Raw genomic sequence first — 21888 nt, 5'->3', positions numbered from 1 at the left:
TTTTTAGTATATAGAACATATACTAATAACAAGTACTAAACCAGATGATGAAGCATTACAATTCATAGTGCAATAATAATCCCAAGCTGGTGTTCTGAAAGTTAACTATGAAAAAGTTTTCAAATCCTCTCCAAAAGTACAGAAGCTCCAAATACAAGCTGAAGGATTTCCTCTACACACCATGTCACAAAGTTTAAACAAAGTAGGTTAGACCACAGTCAGTTTCCTCCCTTAATGCATTTTTATGTCCCTTCTGAGTCCGCAATTTGTGAATTTAGCCAAAAACATGTCATATTTCCCCCATTCCGTACAAGCCTTCAGCATATGAGTAATACCAGGGCCCTGATTATTTGCAGAGCTAAATCCTAAACCATGAATTAGACTCACTAAATTTCAGCATGTATTTCTCTCGTATTGTCACAATAGTCATTTCCCTCCATCTATGAGACGTGAAGTGAAATTCAGCTGGAATGTCCCAGAATGAATTCAGTGCTTTACTAGATAAAGTAAAGCATGCATGCAAAGTGTTTTGGTTATTGAAAAAGGACAGTTGTGAACAAAGCAAACAAAGTGAAAAATTAAATGAAGCAGCAACAGTCGTATATACGTATACGTTACAGTTGTATACATGTGTTGATCTAACAAAAGGAATTATGAAATTTCATTATATAATTCTTAGGTAATCTCTACTGTGACTAAGTGTCATCTTTTTTTTTCTTTTCCAGGTATGCCCCTAAACCAATCCTAAAGCCTACTCTACTGTGCTAGGATGTAAGATCAATGAAGTGAGACTGGAGAGAATTACATCCATCTGAAGGAGACAGAAAAGGGGTTTTGAGATACTTGTGTGACTACTTCACAAGCCAGGATATGAAGAAACAGAGCATGCTTCATCTTTGAGACAATTTATTTTGAAAAATTCAACTAAACCCTCGGTTCTCCTGTCACATGAACTTGAGAGATAAGTGTGAGACTGGTATTAAAACGGACTGAATAGTCTAGATCACAGTGAATCTGCATTAAAATATATCAGTTTAATTATGAAAATGGGACTGATTGCAATATTTCTTCTGCATACACATCTGCTGCTTGGAGTCGGAAGCTCCCTGGTCGTTCAATCCATGCCCTGGAGAGTGCCCTGCCCTCACCAGTGTGTCTGCCAAATCAAGCCCTGGTACTCTCCCCAGTCTGTGTACAGAGAGGCTCCTACAGTAGACTGCAATGACCTGCTACTTATCCAGCTGCCCACTTCCCTCCCTCAAGAGACACAAACCCTCCGTCTGCAAAGTAACCTCATCAGTTCTGTGGACCAGAGTGAACTCCAGGGCCTTGTCAATCTGACAGAGTTGGATCTCTCCCATAACAGCTTTCCCAGTACCCGCAACCTGAGGATAACAGACCTGCCAGCTCTTCTCAGCTTACACATGGAGGAAAACCAGCTGAGACACCTCCCAGAAGCAGCTTTCTTTGGTCTCCCTAGCTTGCAGGAGTTGTACCTCAATCACAACAGGCTTCGAAGCATCTCCCCTGGGGCCTTCAAGGGTCTGGATAAACTTCTAAGGCTACATCTCAACTCTAATCGATTGGTTGTAATTGACCGGCGTTGGTTCCATGCTTTGCCACAATTGGAGGTTCTCATGATTGGTGGAAACCCTGTGGACACTGTTCAGGACCTAAATTTTAAACCACTAAGCTCTTTGCGCAGTCTTGTCCTGGCAGGCATGGGCTTACGTGAGATCTCGCAGCGAGCGCTAGAGGGGCTTCAAAATTTGGAGAGCATTAGCTTTTATGATAATCACTTAATAAAAGTTCCAAAAGAGGCATTGCAAAAGTTGCCAGGTCTAAAGTTCCTTGACTTGAACAAGAATCCCATTCAGCTAGTGCAGAGGGGAGACTTTCAAAATATGCTTCACCTGAAAGAGCTTGGCTTAAACAACATGGAAGAGCTGATCTCTATTGAGCACTCAGCAATGGAAAACTTGCCTGAACTGACCAAACTGGAGATCACAAACAATCCTCGGCTCTCCTATATCCACCCTCAGGCCTTCCAAAAGTTGTTGAGTATGGAAAGTCTAATGCTGAACAGTAATGCCTTGAGTGCTTTGCATAGCCAGACAGTAAGGTCATTGCCCAGCCTTCAAGAAATCAGCTTGCACACCAATCCTATTCGCTGTGACTGCCTGATCCGCTGGGTGGGAGCCGACAATGACAAGCCAGTCCGTTTTATTGAGCCTCAATCCACATTCTGCTCTGAGCCTCCTGAGCTGAAAGCCAGACGAGTTAAAGAAGTATCATTCAGAGAGATGGCAGACAGCTGCCTGCCCTTGATTGCCCCAAGCACATTTCCCTCTTACATTGAAGTCAAGCATGGAGACAACATAGCCTTGCACTGTCGAGCACTGGCAGAGCCAGAGCCAAGTATCTACTGGGTCATTCCCCAGGGCGTGAGATTGACTCCATCCAGCAGCTATGGGCGTTATCAGGTTCTCACAGAAGGCACATTAGAGATTTTGGGAGTCACTGCTGAAGAGGCTGGCTTCTACACTTGTGTTGCACAGAACCTTGTGGGAGCTGATACTAGAAGCTTGACTCTACATGTTGAGGGAGGTGACCTGGTTCATACAAATACTCGAAAGACAGAGGACAGCTTTGAAGTTCAGGATGTCAAAGAAAGGTATGCCTTACTAACGTGGCAAGCAAACCGTAATATCCCTACTGCCCATTTATCATGGGTGGCCAATGTCAGTCTGGAAGACCATCATAGACATAGCACTCGAATTCTAGCAGGCACCAGGAGATTCAACCTAACCCGTCTGCATCCAGGCACTCATTACAAAGTTTGTCTACACATGGGGCCAAATGACACCTCATGCATCCATCTAAGGACCAAGGAGGTGTCCATGCCAGATCCTTTACCAGACCTGACCCCAGCAGTCCTGCTGGCAGTTTCAGCTCTGCTCCTTTTATTTGCGGCCAGAGCATGTAATGGGGGAGCCTCATTTGGTTGGAAAGACCACATGCTGGAGCTTAAAAAACCCCACACCACCATTCTGACCCAGGAGGCAAAGGCTTTCATGACTCCTCCAATACTAGTAAAGTACCGGAATCAGCAGGATCCAGACAAAGTCCTATCAGATGGCAGAGGGAAAGATCTCAGAAATACTTCACTGGGGCAAGATGCTCGGGGGCTAACAAAAGAGGCATGCTGAGGAGAATAAAGAGTTCAAGAATGATGGACAAAAAAATCCCTGGGAGTACATGTTTCATAAAACTCACTTTACTGATCTGACAGTCAAAACTACTGAACGTCTGAGACACCCAATACTAGACATTTAAGTGGCAGACCACTTCACATAACAGCGATCCAGTTTCAAAGTATAGTATAAAAACAAAAATAAATAAATAAAAAAAGATATTTGTATTTATTTTGTAACAAAAAATATACAACACATGTATATTAAAAGCATTTGTTCATATATTCACATTCACATACAGTATATCAACCTAGGACACTAAAGCTGTGCTGCCAATCATAAATAACAGTTCATATAGAGTCTGTTTAAATGCAACCTCCCAACTTTATGAGTCTGTGTCACAACAACCCAAATGGTTGTAGAAAGATAAGCACTTAACTTTTTAATACTGAAGAGACTGAATTGACACAGGAAAGCAAAGAACACATAGCAAGGAAGCCTCTAAAAAACTAAAGACGACAGAATTGAAGTCTTCTGAAAGGTGTTCTGCAAACTGATGGCAACAATTAACTTTTCCTTTTGTGGTGAAAAACCAAACGGACGGCATCTCAAAGCAGGCATTATGAAAAGAGCTGATATAAAGGGAGATGTCTTAAATGTTGTATAACTAATGTTGTATGTACTCTCTCTTTAAAAGTGTGTTAAATTGTGCTTTGTACAAGGACCCCAAGAGAATGCTCCAAAGTTAAGACCATCCCAGAAAAATTTAATTCTTAAAGTCTTTGAGCATAAGAGAGAAATCTTATCCCTCCCTCAAAAATGGACCTATACATCTGGCAGGGGCCACAAAATTATGACCTAAAATGCTCAGAGTGGGATGAGCATTTTGTTCTCCTCGTTCCTGAAATATGACAGACCTTTGCTTAGAAAAACAACTAAAGTGAACAGATTTTCTAGTTTTGATGGACATACTGCCTAGACATATGTGTTGGTCTCTTTGTTCAGACATGTCAAACAAGAAGAGAGAGTCATGGAGAAAGCGTGTGGAACAGCCCCATGATACCATCCTTTCCAGCAATGAAGGCAAACATTTGGTGACAGGAAAGAGATTCACGTCTACGTGCACACTGTTTTGTACAAAGCAAGCACGTGAGAGATCCCATCTCTTTCAGTACTGATGAAAAGTGCAGGTCCTGTCGGGCTGCTAATGGTACACACTACATGGAAATATAGTGCCAACTCTTCTTTCTGTAAAAAGAGAAAAATTGAATTTAAAATGGGCTTTTTCTTAAAGTTTAGGGTGTCAGGTGACTATTCAGTGCACATCATATGAGCTCTGCTCTGACTGCTGGACAGCTACACTAATGAGAGGCATACCCAGTGTGCCCCTCTTTTATCCGGGAAAGGAAATAAAGCAGCATTGGGGATTGTGAACTGTTCCTCTTATATTCTCAAATATGGGGAAATCCATTCTTTACAGGCTGTTATTTTACAGTAATTTGTTTGCTTTGATTAATTTTTTTAAGTTTGTGGTTGATGTGCCCTCCTGTTTCAGTGACTCTCTCTCTCTCTCTAACTTGACTTCTTGTCCATGGTACACACTACATGGAAATATAGTGCCAACTCTTCTTTCTGTAAAAAGAGAAAAATTGAATTTAAAATGGGCTTTTTCTTAAAGTTTAGGGTGTCAGGTGACTATTCAGTGCACATCATATGAGCTCTGCTCTGACTGCTGGACAGCTACACTAATGAGAGGCATACCCAGTGTGCCCCTCTTTTATCCGGGAAAGGAAATAAAGCAGCATTGGGGATTGTGAACTGTTCCTCTTATATTCTCAAATATGGGGAAATCCATTCTTTACAGGCTGTTATTTTACAGTAATTTGTTTGCTTTGATTAATTTTTTTAAGTTTGTGGTTGATGTGCCCTCCTGTTTCAGTGACTCTCTAACTTGACTTCTTGTCCTCAAATTGGTTTTCTTTCATTATCATTTGTTGCTCATTGGTCTTTTCCCCACCCCAAAGCTGTACATAAGTCAACCTGCATTTCCTATTCAATATACCACTTTCTGAAATAATTTAGATGACTCTGTGTTAAATTCTATTTTGAGCGATTATTAAAACATTTTGGACTGATATCAAGGTTTGATCAATTGCAGGACAGTGTTTGCATGCACTTTAAAAGTTTGATTTCAGTCGGTCTAAAGCAATATTTTTTTTTTTTATATCAAACATTTTATTCTAAATGAAAAAAAAAGTACCAGTCTGGTTTTTGCAAAATCTCAAAAACAGACCAAGACAACATGATTTTTAGCTTGGCTTCAACCAGCATGTATACACATTAATCAGGCTACAAAGTAGCCTCAGCATTTTGTGCTTAATCCAAAACACAGTGACCAGACAATTTTTCACTGTGCATGTAAACATTCTTAATGGTTTGGACATCATATATCACCCTCAATGGATATAACCTCTTTCTAAATCAGGGTCTTGAGTTGCATATGATTCTGTTGCAAGGTTTCATGGAGCCCTAATGCTACTGGTCCAAAAGGGGCATAATTTCATAGAACTGCCTTAGAGTTAACTGGAGCAATATATCCTCCAATTATAATGAGAACAAATATTCATTCTTTTGAAATGGAAGCACCACAACGAATTACTCCAGTTTCTAGAGGCTTGCAAAACAACCCTCGGCTTCTTAAATTTGCTGAGAAAAGAGCCTCAGGCTTCCTCTCAGCAGCAAATGGTATATTCATCCCCCAGTACTCCCCCTCCAGTGCTCTTACGTACTTCACAATTACTGCAAAGAGCCTGTTGTCTAAAAATTGGATCTTTGAAACGGTGATTGATTCCTGAAGAGGAAAAAAAAATAATAGACATATGTTTGGCAGGGGGCAGTGATTCGTAGGCAACATAATAGCGTTATGCTTCTCCACAAAAATCATAAATAATTGTGAACGGCTATAATTGCACATTACAGTTATTTTAAGGAATATTGGGACGGCTGGGTGCTGTTTCGTAACACTTAATGCCGTCCTTTACACTCAAGTGGACCCTCTCGAATCTATCAAGCCTGGAAATGCCAAACTATAAGGCTCAATGCACCACTGAACCGTAACTTTGCAGTTTAATGGAAGGGAAGAAAAAAATTGTTTTACAGTGCAAGATCAAAGGAATTTGACAACCAAGCAAGCCCAACAACACTAGTGTAGCATCTATAGTCGAAGTGCATAAATGGTAGGTTTGCCGAATAATGATTTAATAAATGACCTTCTCGAGTCAATTTCCTGATCAATAAGAGATAAAAGTGAACTGGATTTCATTGCCTCAAGCTTGAGAATCGTTTATTTGGTTTCAGTCTAAATCAAAAAACATAATTCACTATGAAATGGTACACCAGTCAGCTGATATAATGTGACATTTGACAATTATTGGCTCAATCATTACCATTAATAACTTTAAAAGGAAAATGTCAAACATATTTATAAGTGCCTTGCAAAAACATTTTAGCTAAACTCGATTTTACCGAATTAAAAATCCCACAATGACAAAAGGAAACATTCCATTTACAGAAATATATAGTCCCTGTAATGCACAAGCTTACAAGTTTACATTGAAGAATTAAAAAATGCCTTAATGAGGACACAGCTGCTTTATAAATTGGACATTCTGTACAAAAACTTCACAGTGGGCACTGCTAGTATAATAATTATGATGCGAAGCACCATCAAAGCACTGCCTGAAAATGACGGTCCCATCAATCTCTGCACAGACCAAGTGGCCTTATATGAGAAAAATCTTAAGTTCTTTTAACATGACAATTACACCAAAAATATTAACAATAGAGTGAAGTCTTCTTAAGTTTCACATATTGTACATTTTACACCTTCAAATTTTAACAATTTGAATGAAAAAATTGTGAAAATTTGACATGACAGTAAAATTGCAGTCTACTACAGTGGTATCTTTAAATAGTCATGAATGGAACATCTAATAAACATTTAAACTAATCAACTGAAAAACATTCAGTTAAAAGGCCTGTGCCTTTGGACCATATTGACATGACATTGGAGCATAGACTTGTTGCCTCCATGAACTCAAGGAAACAAGAATGCATGATAGGCACATTACTGCCTGGACTCAGACTACATTTATTTGATCAAAAATTCAGTAAAACAGTAATATTACTAAAAATAATGGTTTCCTGTTTTTATATATTTTAAAATGTAATTTATTCCTGTGACGCACAGCTGAATTTTCAGCAGCCATTACTCCAGTCTTCAGTGTCACATAATTCTTCAGAAATCATTCTTATCATTCTTATAATATTATCAGTGTTGAAAACAGTTGTGTTGCTTAATATTAATCTGGAGTTTTTTCTGGATTTGATCAAGTTGAAAAGAACAGCATTTATTAGAATTTTTTTTTGACCAATTTAATCCATTCTTAAGAAATTACATTAAAAAAATAAACTTTTAAGCACTTGTGTATACAATACCTGCTGTAACTGCAAACTGGCTTATAGCAACACTTCTTGCAATAGTACACACAACATTCACCTAAAACTTTTTGCGATGCAATTCAGGCTACACACAGTGAAAAATACACCATAACCTCAGCCGTTCAAGACAAGATCAGCCTGTTGCTCTCTTTTTCCTTTCCTTTAAAGTGTTCCCATTTTCAAAGCCAGGAAACAGTTTTGTGGAACGATGATAGAAAAATTGATTGTGAAATCTATTTAGTGCGGCTATCGATTTCCCCGTAAGGGGAAGGAAGGCAGACCGTGTGAGTAAGATAATGGAATATGGAACGGGGGAGCAAGAGCCCAGAAATGGGAAGTGACACTGGTTAATGGAGTAGAACTGGGCTGTTTTAGGTGGGGCATGAGAGTGTGTGCACATATATTTGAGTGAGAGGTCCCCACATCTACGATAACACATTTAGCTCAGCATTTCAATTCACCCATATTAACGGAACAGTTGATGCAAAAAATTTAATTTGGTCATTATTAACTCAATCTAATATCGTTCCAAATCTGTTAGCGGTTATTTACCCACAGAACACGAACATTTCTTTTTAATCAGTTTGGAGGGAAGTCAAACAGGTTGGAAAAAAATTAAGATGAATTTTAAAAAGCAGATGAAAAATAATTGTTGGATGAACATTTTTCTTCTAAACGGTCCTCACGCCAATTTATTATTGAATAGGAAGATTTCCATTTAAAATAAATACTGTTCTTTAGAACTTTCTATTCATCAAAGAATCCTGAAAAAAAAGTTTTTTGGTTTCCACAAAAATATAAAGCAGCACAACTCTTTTCAAAATTGATAATAGTAAGAAATGTTTCCTGGGAATCAAATATAATATCATGTATTGAATGATCATGTGACACCAAAGACTTGAATAATGGATGATGAAAACTATTAATAACTAAAGTTATTTAATACATTCATATTTAAAAGTTATTTAATAATGTAAGATATTTAAGTTTTTTTTATTACTACATAAATGCAGTCTTGGTGAGCATACTGACCCGAAACGTTTGGTTACGTATAGGTGAAAGGTGTATTCTTACTGCCTGCAGCAGCACTGTTGTAAATCCCCAGACCTCTTCAATTCCTGTTTCACATCATTGGACAGACACAGATTTGGTCAATGACTTATATTGAAACAGGAAGGAAAGTCAGTCTGGAAGAAAGGCCCAGAGCAGTGAACACACACAATATTGACTAAACAATGAGCAGTTCGACAGCAGAGAACACGTCACTGCTACAAAAGTGACTATCACTTCATTTAAAATCATTCACAGTTATTTAAATTGTCTGGCCATAACTACTGTATAATAAGTGAACACAATGAGCTGTCATTCCTCCTGTGTGACTGCGGTATATGACTCATTGTACATGCAGAACTAAGCTGTGTCATTAGCAGTCAATGCATCAAGCTATTTCAGGATTTCTAATAAGTATTTATCATTGGGAGAATCTTATTTAATGAAATTCACATTATTGTCTCTGCATACATGACAGCAATGGATGACTACTATTTGAGCCTGGCTGCTCCAACAAAATTAAAAGTAAATAAAATAAAATGCAATAGCCTGAAAATTCTACCAGGAAACCTGGACACATGTGGTCAAATCATTCTTTCATGCATTGTCAATACCAGTTTCTCAACTGCCACATCTTTCTTGGAGCCAGATATTGTAAACAATGCTGGAGAAAGTCAAGAGTGAAAAAAGAGAGTGCTCATAAATATGTCAGTTCGGTGCCTACATAAACTAAAGATAGCATGTAAAGGAGGAGAGATGATGAATAAACCATAGAAAGAAAGACTGAGAGGAGGAAAATAAACAGTTTTTTTTCTTCATCATGAGATCAAAAATCATGGCAAATGCAAAGAACATGTAAAACTGAAGCTTGAAATGACAAGGGCATCTAATTGCCTCATCCTTCTACAAGCACATTGAGTCGTTTATGTGTGAACCTCTCAGCGACCAGCTACTGTCAGTTTAACAAATCTAACCTGATGGTAGGCCCATTACGGCGAAGGCCTGAGATGGTGAGAGATTAGAGGTGCGATTAGAGGAAGAACCCAATTACTCCTCAGCATGGAGACTGACCCGAGACACTTCCGTTATTGATTTCCAATTACATCACTGCGTCTTCCATTGGACAAGCCTGATAGACAGAAACAAGCAGAATTTCATGCAGAGTTCTTGTGGTCACACAAGCTTCAGACACATTAAATGCACATGAACAGCAACATTTCAATGCACAGAATATCTATTAGGGGAAAAAAATGCTTTTATCTGTAGAGAATATAAACAATTTATATGAAGGCTGGGTTATTCAAAAACTTCAAACACCAGTGTCAAAAGGCAGCAAAGCATCATGTTACCACTAAAGATTTCAAATGATCATTTAGAAACTGAAAGGCAGTTACTGACTCCTTGTGGTAGTAAAAAGAAAAACCTTACCTTTTTTCTTTGGTAACCTGAAATGTATGCTACAATAGATTGCATGGCAAAGACTGTTAAAAATTGTGCAAAATAAGTCTATTTATGCTCTGTAATAAATCGTCAAAATTAATTGTGAAAATACCACAATGAGGCTGTGAGTACAAACGAACGATAGCATTTATTCCCATTGATTATTCTACAGTTAAAAGAACAAACAAAAAATACTGTTCAGATTAAATCAGAGCAGAAACAAGGTTTTGTTAAAACAAACAAGCAAACAAACTTACTAAACAATCAAATAAACGTTATTATATAATTGCATTGGCTTAGGATGAATTTGTTTTCGATTCCATACTATGAGGCATAATGGCAGTGAAATAGCAGTTTGTACCACACACAAGATAAGAAATTTAAATGGACATCCTCATAACAGCATTAATTAGAAATAAGCAAAGCTAGTGGGTTTAACGTATGTGAAAGCTTTCGCCCTCTAAAGGCTGAGGACAACAGATTTCCTTTTCAAAGAGCCCTCAATGCACTTAATGCACCACAGAGACTGAATCCGCTTTGTTACAGGAAACAACACAGTACTAAGAAAAGCAGAGGACAATAACCCTAAAATCCATAAAATTTTACTTAACACTGCTAACAATAAATGACCATTTTGGAAAAAATAAAAGGCACGGCAGACTTTGCTTTCAAAACACTTTTTTTCCATATATGTCATCTCACCTGGCAGTTCCATGAAAAAGAAGAATTCCTGCTAACTGCTCCACACATAGGTTCCTTAACCTTCATTAAACAGACACGTGTGTGGATGAGAGGCAGAAGGATGAACAGACAGAACACAAATTGCCCTCAATCATACATGAGATCTGTTCAGGTACAGAAAAACAAACAAACAATGGAACAAGGAACTGAGCATCTTCAGCAACCAAAGGAAGGGTTAGGAAGTGAAAACCATGGCCATTGGCCTAATTACACTTTATTTTTATTGTAGCTCCCATACATGAAAAGCTTATATATAAGGTTATGTATATATAAAATACTTTACCATCTGTAATACAATTGGTTCTCTCACTATAGCACAGGAATGACATGTGACTGTTCATCCCATTAGATGTCATCTACCAAAACTAAAGTTTATAAATAAATAAATATTCCCATGTAATCCGCTTAAAGCACCTATCCAAAGAAAAACCCTTCACCAGGCGTACTTAACATCACGTTGGAGTGATTCCTAGAGCTTTAGTCTTTAAGTGCATGAAATATGCAAAAAAAATATGCAAAAAATATGCAAAAAAGAAAAACCATAGTCTATTTTTCTCAAATAAAGTAAAACCAATGTTGGTCAAGTATAATGAAAGGCCTTTTAAATGCGCTTAACACAAACTGTCTGGTCCGTTTAAAGTAGTAAAGGTTAGGATTTTAATTATTTATGCAGGCACAAATACTGAAGCCATGCAATTCTTCTGGGTCAAATATTATTTTTGACCCATGATTTATACCTTTCCACTATCAGTAGAAAATCATGGCGGCTAACCCTCTCCTTCACCTGACAGAAAGCAGAGGCAAAGGCATTTGTTATGCTAACAAAATGGCAAACCATCAATACGAGCCCACGTTCTTTAAATTACATTCTGTACATTATTTATACTTGATTTGTAATTCAATATAAATCATAGATACACTGTACTATTACACTGATACACTGTGCTTTCATTTTAGCCCAGAAATGGTTTGTCAATTTTCCTGCCGCCTTCTGTATATGTACAAGGAAACATTTTTTAAATTAGTATATGAGTGTGCATTTATAATTCATGCATGCCTTTAAGATGCTTTGGTCATGCTATGAAGGTTTTAATGACCTTCTGTATAACCTGGCCACAGCCTGGGCAAGGAGCATGAAATTTGTGCAGCTTGCGGGCACAGGGGAAACAGGTGATCAAGTGAGCTGTGCGGCCGTGGATGATGTTGCCGTTTCGGGGCCGCACTCGGCACAGCTTGCAGGGTTCCATTATGGCCTCCGGTTGGCATTCCGTCTCCATGTCCAGCGTGTCCTGGCTGTCTCCCTCCGAGCTCTCCTGTAAGTGGTGGTGAAGCTGGGAAGGACCCTTTCCTTTAGACGAGGAAGCGGATGATGGGGGGATGTTTCTAGAGACGTGGTGCGAGGGGAGGACGACTGGGTCAGACACAGTCCTAAGGCAGTCAGGCATGTCGATTCCATCATCATCCTCCTCGTCTTCATCCCTCTCAGGACGTGAACTGCAGGCGGGGATGTCTGGCACAGAGATGGAGTGTACAAGACGAGGACAATCCTTGTACCAGTCTTTTTGCAGAGCCCAACAGCGCATACAGTACCGTTGAAGAGGGGTGTTAAATTTGCGGCACTCTGAACACTGCCACGCATCCTGCCAGAAGAAGAGGTCATTTGAATAAGATATGCCTTCCATGTATGTAGAATAGGGTTGGGCGATGTCTACCAAATTGGCATCAGACGATCTCTACAGTGAAACATCGTGATAGACGATGACATCGGGGGGGGTGGTAGGTAAGGCCGCTCCGTAGTATAGAGTCCATGTGATCGCGAATCTCGAAAGTGAAAGTAAAATGAGAGCACGCATTCGAAAGCGGTTTCAATGCCCTGCATATTAGTAGCGGCTCCCTGATGCCCGCAATTTATATACAGTATAATTACCCAATGATACAATTGTGAGAGAAAGTATTGAAATATTTTTTTTATCCTCCCATCTCGTAGGCTATTTATTCCCTTTAAGGGTTCCGTAGTACACTTAATTTCCTTTCCGAACACGGAATTGGGATGCGGCGGATTGCGGGGGGGGAGATCACGATGCTGGCTCAACATTGTGATGTCTGTCAGCCATCGGCGATGGCATTGTCCATCTGCCCAACCCTAATGTAGAACTATTTAATAACATAAATACAAAAATATAAAGATGATAAACTTAAATACACACAATTATTTAAATCTTATCCTAAAAATACAAATTTCATTATACAAAACTTCAAAAGTTTTCCAAAAAATATTAAGCAGCACAGCCTAATTATTTTAACAATTTTTTTTCCAATTGAAACAATATTTCACAATATTACTGTTTCTACTAGGGCTGTCGCGATAACCGCAATATCGCAATACCGCGCTATTGACGAGCAAACCGCAGAGGAATGCAAGAACCGCAGCAACCACGATTTTTGCGTGCTTTATTTTTTCGTAAGGTTATGCTCTTCTCGTTTTACACTTCATGCATGTGGACTAAATATTAAACAAGTTAGTAATGATAACAATGTGTACCATGCTGATTTGTACAGAGGCTCCGTAGATTTGCACTTAACAAGCCTAAACAGACAGTGAATGAGAAAGAGATCGACTGAGCGCGTGCGATTACTTGCGTCTGTCCTCCAGGCCGAGTCATATATATTTGTGAAAATCGGTTGTCATGTCCAAGGAAAGCGAAATCTCTGTCTTAGCACTGATGTATAGCTGGTCAGCTGAGCCTTCTAAAGTGGCGCTCAAAGTTAAAATGATTTCAACAGCGTGTTTCATTAGGTCTCTCTGAATTAATGAATCAGCGTTTTTGTACGTGTGGTTGAATGACAGTCACCACCTTGTGGCGCAACACTGTAACTGCACTGACTGACAGCCCGTCTAGAAAGCGTGTGTGCAGGTGGAAATATCAATAGAAAGTCTCTTGTCCAGTCAGATTAGAAGATCAGATTACAACTAGGCTAACTGTTATACATATAGGCTAACGATAGCCTAACGATCTTATTGTCAGGTTTATGTTCTGTTATGTGGACCGTTATTTTGTCATTCTCTTCTGTTTACTTCACTTCCTGTTTCAACGCTATTTGGTTTCGGTTTCATTGTCTTCTGAATATGACCTCGTTAGTTATATCATAACACATACACACAAATTATATATATGGCGGTAATACCGCATACCGCGCTACTGAGCCACTCAAAATTACCGCAAGGGAGATTCCCTCACCGCGACAGCCCTAGTTTCTACAGTGTTTTTGACCAAATAAATTTAGCCTTGTTGGGCATAAAATATTTCTTTCAAATACATTAAAACTAAAAAAGTTTGTCTAAAAGAATTTTTTTAGTGTATACATATTTTAGGTAGATAGGTCAATATCGGCATTGGCCATTTAAAAACCCATAACGTTCGATCAATAATAAAGAGCTGCAACTTTTTTTCTTATATACCTGTGTGGAGATCTCAGTATCAGTGTCATCACTTAAACACTGAGAGTCATCATCCTCATCTTCTTGCATCTGAAAGTGAAAATGAATTGCATTTAGCTGGTTATGAAAACTCTATCTGAAAACGAGTTAAAAAAGCACACAAAAAAAAAACAAAGAGAAAAAACAACATTACCTTCTTGGTATCTTTACTATCTTTCCCAGTCTCCTCTTCTTCATGTGGAGACTCCACGTCACTTCCCTGCTCCAGCACTGCCTCCTTCATCTCCACACTCACTTGCTCGCTCTCTGCCTCATTCAGGAACCAAAGATCATCTGTGGTGTCAGAAACGATGGCCGTATCCTCGTCCTGTCCAGGAGAGAGCTGTTCCCTCAGTCTAGTTGTGTGACAGTCTTACTACTCTGACTTGGCTCAATTTTTAAGTTCTCGTTTTTCTTCATGAAAACGGCCATATGAATTATGTTCTGGGTATCATGCCCTCTTACTTGATTGGTGTGAATATCCGTTGAACCATTGCTCCGGCGAGTGTAATTACTTCGCAGGTTACCCAGAAACCACCAGGGCAACCCAGAAAGGTCCCACTCTTCCAGAGTAACATCCAGCTTTGGCCGTTTGCAAGCAGACCTGGGCAAGCCGTCTGAGGAATCTGTAAGGACCAATATCTAATCTTAAATAACATTACAATTGCAAAAATGAGTGATAATGATGATATTCATTACATTGTCTTAAGTGTGTTTGGTGGTTCACACTGACCTTCATCAGGATCACGTGGCCTGCGTTGTGAGCAGCTCTGCGTTGCACCAGTGCTGGAACTACCAGCAATGAGAGCTTGTCCAGAGCTAATCGAACCACTGGAAACCTACACGGTGAAGAAAAGTCGAATTAGCACACAGCAATGGCATGACACTCGGTAGGACAGCAGTTCCTTCACAGCAGGTGCCCGTGGGTGTGGCAACAAAAGGCCACGTTCTCACAAGTAGAGGGAGGGGAAAATATAGGAAGTTTCTAAAAAGGTTGCTTAGAATGGGTAACAAATGATGGAGATATTGGACACCGCTGCAGCTACAAGTGCAAACAAAGTAGCAACAAACAAGTAGACATCTGGTATCTAAATTATATCTCATCAATAATACCAGTAATGTGTCATATTGAGAAAAAAAAGCCAATCCAAAATAACACTTTTCATATTATTAGCATAAATCACTCAAAACCTTTCTATTTTAAAGTCCTGTGATCAGCACAAATGCATGACGGTACCAGACACCTCATCCGTGACAGTTTTTCCCAACCCAAACTAACTTCATTCTGCCAAATCACAAACGTAACCCACCATGCCAATGGTGTTAAATGTGGATGGCTGTGTGACAGAGGGGACAGGGTAGAAAAGGGCCAGTGAACCGAGAAGGAACCTGCAGTCCTTCCGAAAGAAACAACGACGCAGAGAAGGAAACTCTGAGCGACAAACAGAGACAGGTACTCTGTCCCCCAGCAGCCAGGCCCATGCTGGTGGCTTCTCCGGAAGGACCACCAGACCAAGCCGGCCGTGGGGAAGTACAGAGACGGTGCCACTCTGTACAGATACGGCTGGTGGAGACAGCTGCTGCCCTCCCCTTCGTGGCAAACAGACTACTGATTGTGATGCAATTCTACACACAAAAATTGCATTGTAGCAAAAGCCTGAGCAACTACAATGGAAAGAAAGATGTGAAAGCTTGAGAAGGCAATCACAGACATTAAAGTAACATTGATTAGAGCATAATTAAATTTTTAAAAAGATAAAAGCTGACAAATGTAAAAGGCTGTGAGTACTTTATGCTGAAAAAACAACTATTTAACAACCTAAATCCCCTTTAATTTACAAAAAAAATAAAAAAAAATAAAGAAGAACGAACAGAAAAATACATCTAGTACCGGAAATGCCCTGCACAAAGCACTTTTGTCAGCCTTTCATTTAAATGGAAAACACAAGTAACAAAATTAATCAATAACTTAGATTTATCATGATAGGATTCATTAGATTTTCTGATCAATTGTTTGCCATGAAGAGGAGTAACAGACCCTGTTTCTCTTGTGCACCATGCTGTAGTTTTACCTGACCAGGATCTTCACTTGGAGACTCATTAGAATCCTTGCCGACTGAAAGATTCTTTGCTGCATCTGTATTTCAAATAAGACATAGTAACAAAACAAACAAAAGAAAAAAAACCTGCCCTTTATTCACCAAGCACACCTCAAGCACACTTGGCCCAAAAGTAATGCCTGAATCTGTGGTGGAAAATGCAAAACTATGCTCTGTGATCAAGTAACGTGTGCATTGTTTTACAAAAAATATTATTATTTTTTTTTTTTTTCTTTAACCTAGTCAAGTATTTAACCTGAAGTCAAGATTCTGTATGAAGATTGCACAGCACACTAACCTGGTAATACAATGACAAAGTTATGGGGCGGGAACTTAAAAAAAAAACGAACAAAAAAAGAACAAACAAACAAACAAAAAAAAAACTTTTACATACCCAATGTAGTAAACACATCACATTCAAACATGCACACAGACACACCTCAAAATGAAAGGTGGGGCTAATCAAAATGAGAGAAAGAAATAGAGTAAAAGGGCTAAATGACAGCATGACAAGTCATTCAAGATCATTCAAAATATTGCATCTCTAGGAGATCAAATTCAACAACAAAGGATGGACTTACCCGAATTGTTCAAAATAAACAAATTCCTCTTCAACATCTCATACACAGGACTATGAAAGGCAGAAAAGAAAGACATAAATACCTGAAATATGTTGATTTCTCTAAATAACACAAAAAGGTAAGGCAAGGAGCTGCATCAGACATAGCAATTAAACAGCTGGTATATATTTTCAGGTTTTCAGAGTTGGTTGTTAAAGGGGTAGTTCACCCAAAAAATCCGGTGTCACCATTTACTCACTCTCGTGTTATAAAAAAAACTTGTATGACTTTCTCTATTCTGCACAACATAAAAGATGATATTTGGAGAATGTTGGTAACCAAACATTTTTAATGACCACAGACTTCCATTTTATGGACATTTTTCCAAACATACTTTTATGTTTCAGAGAAGTCGTCAAACAGTTTTGGATCAACATGAGAGTGAGTAAATGACAATTTACTCACATTTTTGGTGAGCTATTCCCTTAAAGGGGTCATATGATGAGATTTCAATTTTTCCTTTCTCTTTGGAGTGTTACAAGCTCTTGATGCATAAAGAAGATCTGTAAAGTTGCAAAGACTAAAGTCTCAAATCCAAAGAGATATTCTTTATAAAAGTTAAGAGTTAACCACGCCTACCTAAAACACCTCGTTCTAAAATGCCCCCACATGTCTACGTCACGATGTGGGAAGATTTGCATAACACCACCCAAATGTTCACGCAAAGAAAGAAAACATAACTTTTATTCTTGTTGTAGTATTGTTGCTGCCGCCATGTCGTGAAGGCGCTGTGTGTTTCGTTGTGAAAGGGAAACTACTTTGTTTGGCCTTCCAAAAGAGGACGATATCTGCTTCGTCATGTCTGGAGCTGATCCGTACTGGTCGCTGAGGAAATACATCAACTTTGCGCTGTGGATCACCGGATAGGCTTTCCCGGTGGACGAAGCGGAGTCCAGCCCGGGGTCGTCACATGTGGTTGCCGCAAGCCCACCGGATGCTCCTTCGTCGAATCCGCCGGTCATGCCGTTCTCAAGCCCACTGGCATCCGCTCACTCAAGGCCGCCGTGTCTGATGCAGTGTTTTCTTTGTGAAAGCGAAACTACTTTGTTTGGCCTTCCAAAAGAGGACACGACTAGAAATCAGTGGTTAAGTTGTATTTACAACACTGTTCCAGAACATTTCAACCCAAATATACAGATGTGTCCAGCGCATTTCATGGAGGACTGTTTCCTGATCCTGGAAGAGTAGACTACAATGCCGGCTGTTCTGACTCTCAGTCTGTAAGTACCTTTTTTATATTTAAATAATTTGCCACTGACGATTCAAACGCGAGTTGAGCAGTGTAGAGTAGCACTTGTTGTTTGTCATATCGCCGATCACAAATGCAGACATGGTTTTATGTTTACGCGGCGCGATGCAATGCAATGCGTAAAAAGACAGTATAAGTCATTATAATCTGTAATTATGTCCCCACTGGATGCAACAAATGCCTCTTTTTTCGTTTATAATGGGTTTTAATGTTTTTGTCTCGTCGCTCCGGCCAGACAGGGCATCACAATATGGTAAGGGGCGCAACATTTCAGTCACACGCTTGAGGTATTCGACCAATCAGAGTACATCTCGCTTTTCAGACCAATGAGCTTTGTAAAAATCTACACGTTTCAGAAAGGCGGGGCATAGAGGAAAAACAATAATGTACAGAATGAGGAAAATAATGTGTTTTTTGAACCTTAAACCGCATAAACATTTCATTACACCAAATACACAATTTTGTTCTTTCTAGCAACATCATATGATCCCTTTAAAACAATTACCCACCGAACAGTAGTGTTAGTGCCCCCTTGTGTTAATTTGGAAACACCAATATCAGTTGAGAATATAAATTTTCAGCCATATTTGAGTGCATTTGTGTGTGTGTGTGTGTGAGAGAGAGATTAAGTGTAATTTATATTGGTCATCAGCCAACCAACTGGCTATCTAGATATTGTCAACAACTGAAAAACCTGACTCAAATGAGACATCTTTCTGTTTCTCTAACATTTAACCTAGTTATAAGCTCACCTGGGGTTCTTAACGGAAAAGCTCCCCACTTCCAGTAGCTCTCCGAGTGGGTCATCTTGACAGTGGACGATGTGCTGTCTTTGTTTGTCATACAGCTGCTTCATCATGATGTACTGACCCAGATAGTGCATGATCTAATGAAAAACACTGTCATTATTAAATGTACCTTATCAAGCGGTTCAAACTCTTAGCTAAAGCATAAATCAATCAGCAGAGGTCAGCTCATCCACACTCCTCACCTCCTTCAGGGTAAACAACTCCTCCCGAGCACCTGCTACTCTCAAGATATGCAGTAGCGGAGCTCTGGGGTGGACCTGCAGAAACAAAAAAGCCATGCGTTTAAACCTATGAAGCCTACTATATCATATTTGATACATGAACTTCTAAAGGCCTCTAAACTGTCAAATAATCAAAACTTTGCAGCAAAACCTGTTGCACACAACCACCTACTCACCTTCTGCCCTCTAATTGATAGTTACTTTTTTAGATAAATACTTTTTTAGTAAGTAAGTAAAAGGCCTTTTATAGCATAATTGTAAAAATGTCCACATTTAGGTTGTGTTACACATCTTTTTTGCTATGAAATCTTGAAATTGTTTAAAGTAAATGTAAGAATAACTTTTTAGTAATATTTCAAGACGAACATTTACTGGACTGATACAAATTTTACTGACTCGTTTACTGAATTATTCATACGTAATATTTTTTTTTTTTTTTTAATCATGTAGAAATGTAAATACCAAATATTATACAACAGGCTTTTGAGGAATGTTTAGTTGTACAGCTACCAATAAACATTGTATTGCATTATATGTTTGCCCCACACAGTTAAAATAATTGAAGTATCAGCCATATTATTGGAAGATACAGTGACAATTTATATTTATATGCATAAAAGTTTTTTTTTTACGAGTAAGAGCTTCATATTCTCACAATATCACTACATGGACCTGGGCCATAAAAGCCTGACATATTAAATATGACAAAACATAAAACACATATGCATTAGCTATTTAAAACTATATATTTGACTAAAGATTCAATATGCAGTATAATTATAAAAAAAACAAATGAAGAAACAAAGATTTTTCTTATTACTTCATACGTCAGGCTTTAAAGGGATAAATTAACTATGAAACCACAACAATGAAAGTTACATACTATATATAAAAGTTTAAAGTACATATCTACTGCTCACCTGAGTCCCTTCCCCTGGAAGAGTCCTGCATGAAGAGCTTGACCCCGTTAACTGAGACGATGATGATGATGATGATGATGATGGTGGTGGTGGTGATGACAATGAGGTCATGATTGACTTAAGAACTGTGAGGAAACACATTTATATTCAGAACATATTTATATCAACAAAGGGCCGTCTTTCCAAACCTAGAGCTAGTGGGCGTCTACCTAGACAGCATTTCTGGACATCATAGCTGCTTCCTCGCTCAATACAAATACAATGCATGTCAATAATATATATACAGTGTGCACCAGTGGTAACCATGTTCAAAAAAGAACAATCGAAACTAATGTATATTCCCGAGGGCGTGATATTGTAGCCGTCAGCTAATTACACAAAACAAACATTTCTATGCCATTTCACGCGCATAGGACATGCTGGAGACTAAAATGACTTTACTTACCATTATCCTAGTTCTGGCAAGTGGATAATAAGGTAAGCTGTGATAGTTGGCTGAAAAAACGTAAATTCTCCGAGGCTGAAGCAAGGAAGCTAGGCTAGCTCGCGCGCGACATTCAGAAACAAACGAGCCGTTAACGTTTAAACTACACCTCGCGTGATCGTGCTGGTAGTGCATTCACACTCACCGTGTTATCTGTGAACGATTACATGGTTTCCCGTTTTTAAAGAATCAGAGTTCGTGTAAAGAAAGGGAGAGGTGTGTGGGGTTTTTGAACAGTTGCAGTCCGTTGAAGTTGACGTGGTGTACGTCATCATCGGGGTTGCCAGACCTCACGCGCAGTTCTTCTTCTTCTTCTTCTTCTTTCTTTTACTGGCACCCGCACCTAACAGTGCATTACTGCCACCATCAGGTAGCTTGTAACGTAAACATTGATCTAAGCCAGTGCTTCCCAACCGGGGTGCCGTGTAAAAAATCATTTTTTAATATTTTTAATTTGCTAAAATGTTTTAAAAAAGCATCTATTATATAATATCAATTTCTGATGTCGCCAATAATTAGAGATACACCGAAATTCCGGCTGCCGAAAATGAGTTCACCGCTCAGGTTTCACTTTCACGTGGTGTGACGGGCCACACCCCTTATTTTGTTTTCGATACGATACCGATATTTTTCAAGGCAGTATCGTCGATATCGATTCGATACTTCTGCATTAAACTTTTAAATTATGAAATTATTAAATTACTAAGAGTAAAATGGGTAATGAAAACCACTTAACTTTATGTTTAAAACGCATTTTAACCCGTTTAATCCCACATTTTTCCCAGACATGAAAATATCCAAATGATGTGTCATTAGTAACCCTTTTTTTTTTTGGGAAAAGTGTGTGAAAATGTTTATTTTATGGTCAGTCACAATTGTAACCGGTGGGGTAATGTGTATACTGAATTAACATATTTCTGCAGTCTTAAAAATAGTTATATATCTTAGCCCAGCTATTTTAAACAGTTTGATCACATTCTAGGGTTACTATTATGCATAAAAACCCCTTTTACAACATTGATAGGAATACTGAGCTCAAATACAAAAAATACAACCATCAACGTATTTCAAAATTGTTACTTT

General features: G+C 38.8%; 2 protein-coding genes across 4 annotated transcripts in view; one reads left to right on the top strand and one right to left on the bottom strand.

Annotated features, from left to right (window-relative positions):
- The window catches only part of LOC107603068 (leucine-rich repeat neuronal protein 2-like), a 63374-nt gene extending 58879 nt beyond the window's left edge, over positions 1 to 4495 (top strand). Inside the window, exon 2 of the mRNA XM_016295806.1 lies at positions 726 to 4495. Coding sequence (XP_016151292.1) covers positions 1041 to 3209 — 2169 coding nt within the window. The 5' untranslated portion in view covers positions 726 to 1040 and the 3' untranslated portion in view covers positions 3210 to 4495. The remainder of the gene's footprint in view (positions 1 to 725) is intronic.
- Positions 4496 to 10313: 5818 nt separating this feature from the next.
- LOC107603159 (protein Mdm4) lies at positions 10314 to 21144 on the bottom strand. Of its 3 annotated transcripts, none has more exons than XM_016295989.1 (11): positions 20767 to 21144; positions 20322 to 20446; positions 19363 to 19437; positions 19124 to 19257; positions 17084 to 17133; positions 16476 to 16540; positions 15137 to 15242; positions 14869 to 15029; positions 14558 to 14746; positions 14386 to 14454; positions 10314 to 12565 (listed from the first exon to the last, which is right to left on the bottom strand). In XM_016295989.1, the coding sequence occupies exons 2-11, from the start codon at positions 20430 to 20432 to the stop codon at positions 11999 to 12001; spliced, it is 1527 nt and encodes a 508-aa protein (XP_016151475.1). In that variant the 5' UTR covers positions 20433 to 20446; positions 20767 to 21144; the 3' UTR covers positions 10314 to 11998. The 3 variants fall into 3 exon arrangements, with proteins under 3 accessions (XP_016151475.1, XP_016151396.1, XP_016084148.1); XM_016295910.1 differs by having other exon boundaries at positions 20951 to 21144; XM_016228662.1 differs by having other exon boundaries at positions 14558 to 14731; positions 20951 to 21143.
- Positions 21145 to 21888: the final 744 nt, after the last annotated feature.

The sequence above is a fragment of the Sinocyclocheilus grahami genome, unplaced genomic scaffold, assembly GCF_001515645.1.
Source record: "Sinocyclocheilus grahami isolate Dianchi unplaced genomic scaffold, SAMN03320097.WGS_v1.1 scaffold2.1, whole genome shotgun sequence".
Classification (NCBI taxonomy): domain Eukaryota; kingdom Metazoa; phylum Chordata; class Actinopteri; order Cypriniformes; family Cyprinidae; genus Sinocyclocheilus; species Sinocyclocheilus grahami.
The sequence above is the reverse complement of the archived record's forward strand: the minus strand, read 5'-3'. Positions and strand labels throughout refer to the sequence as shown.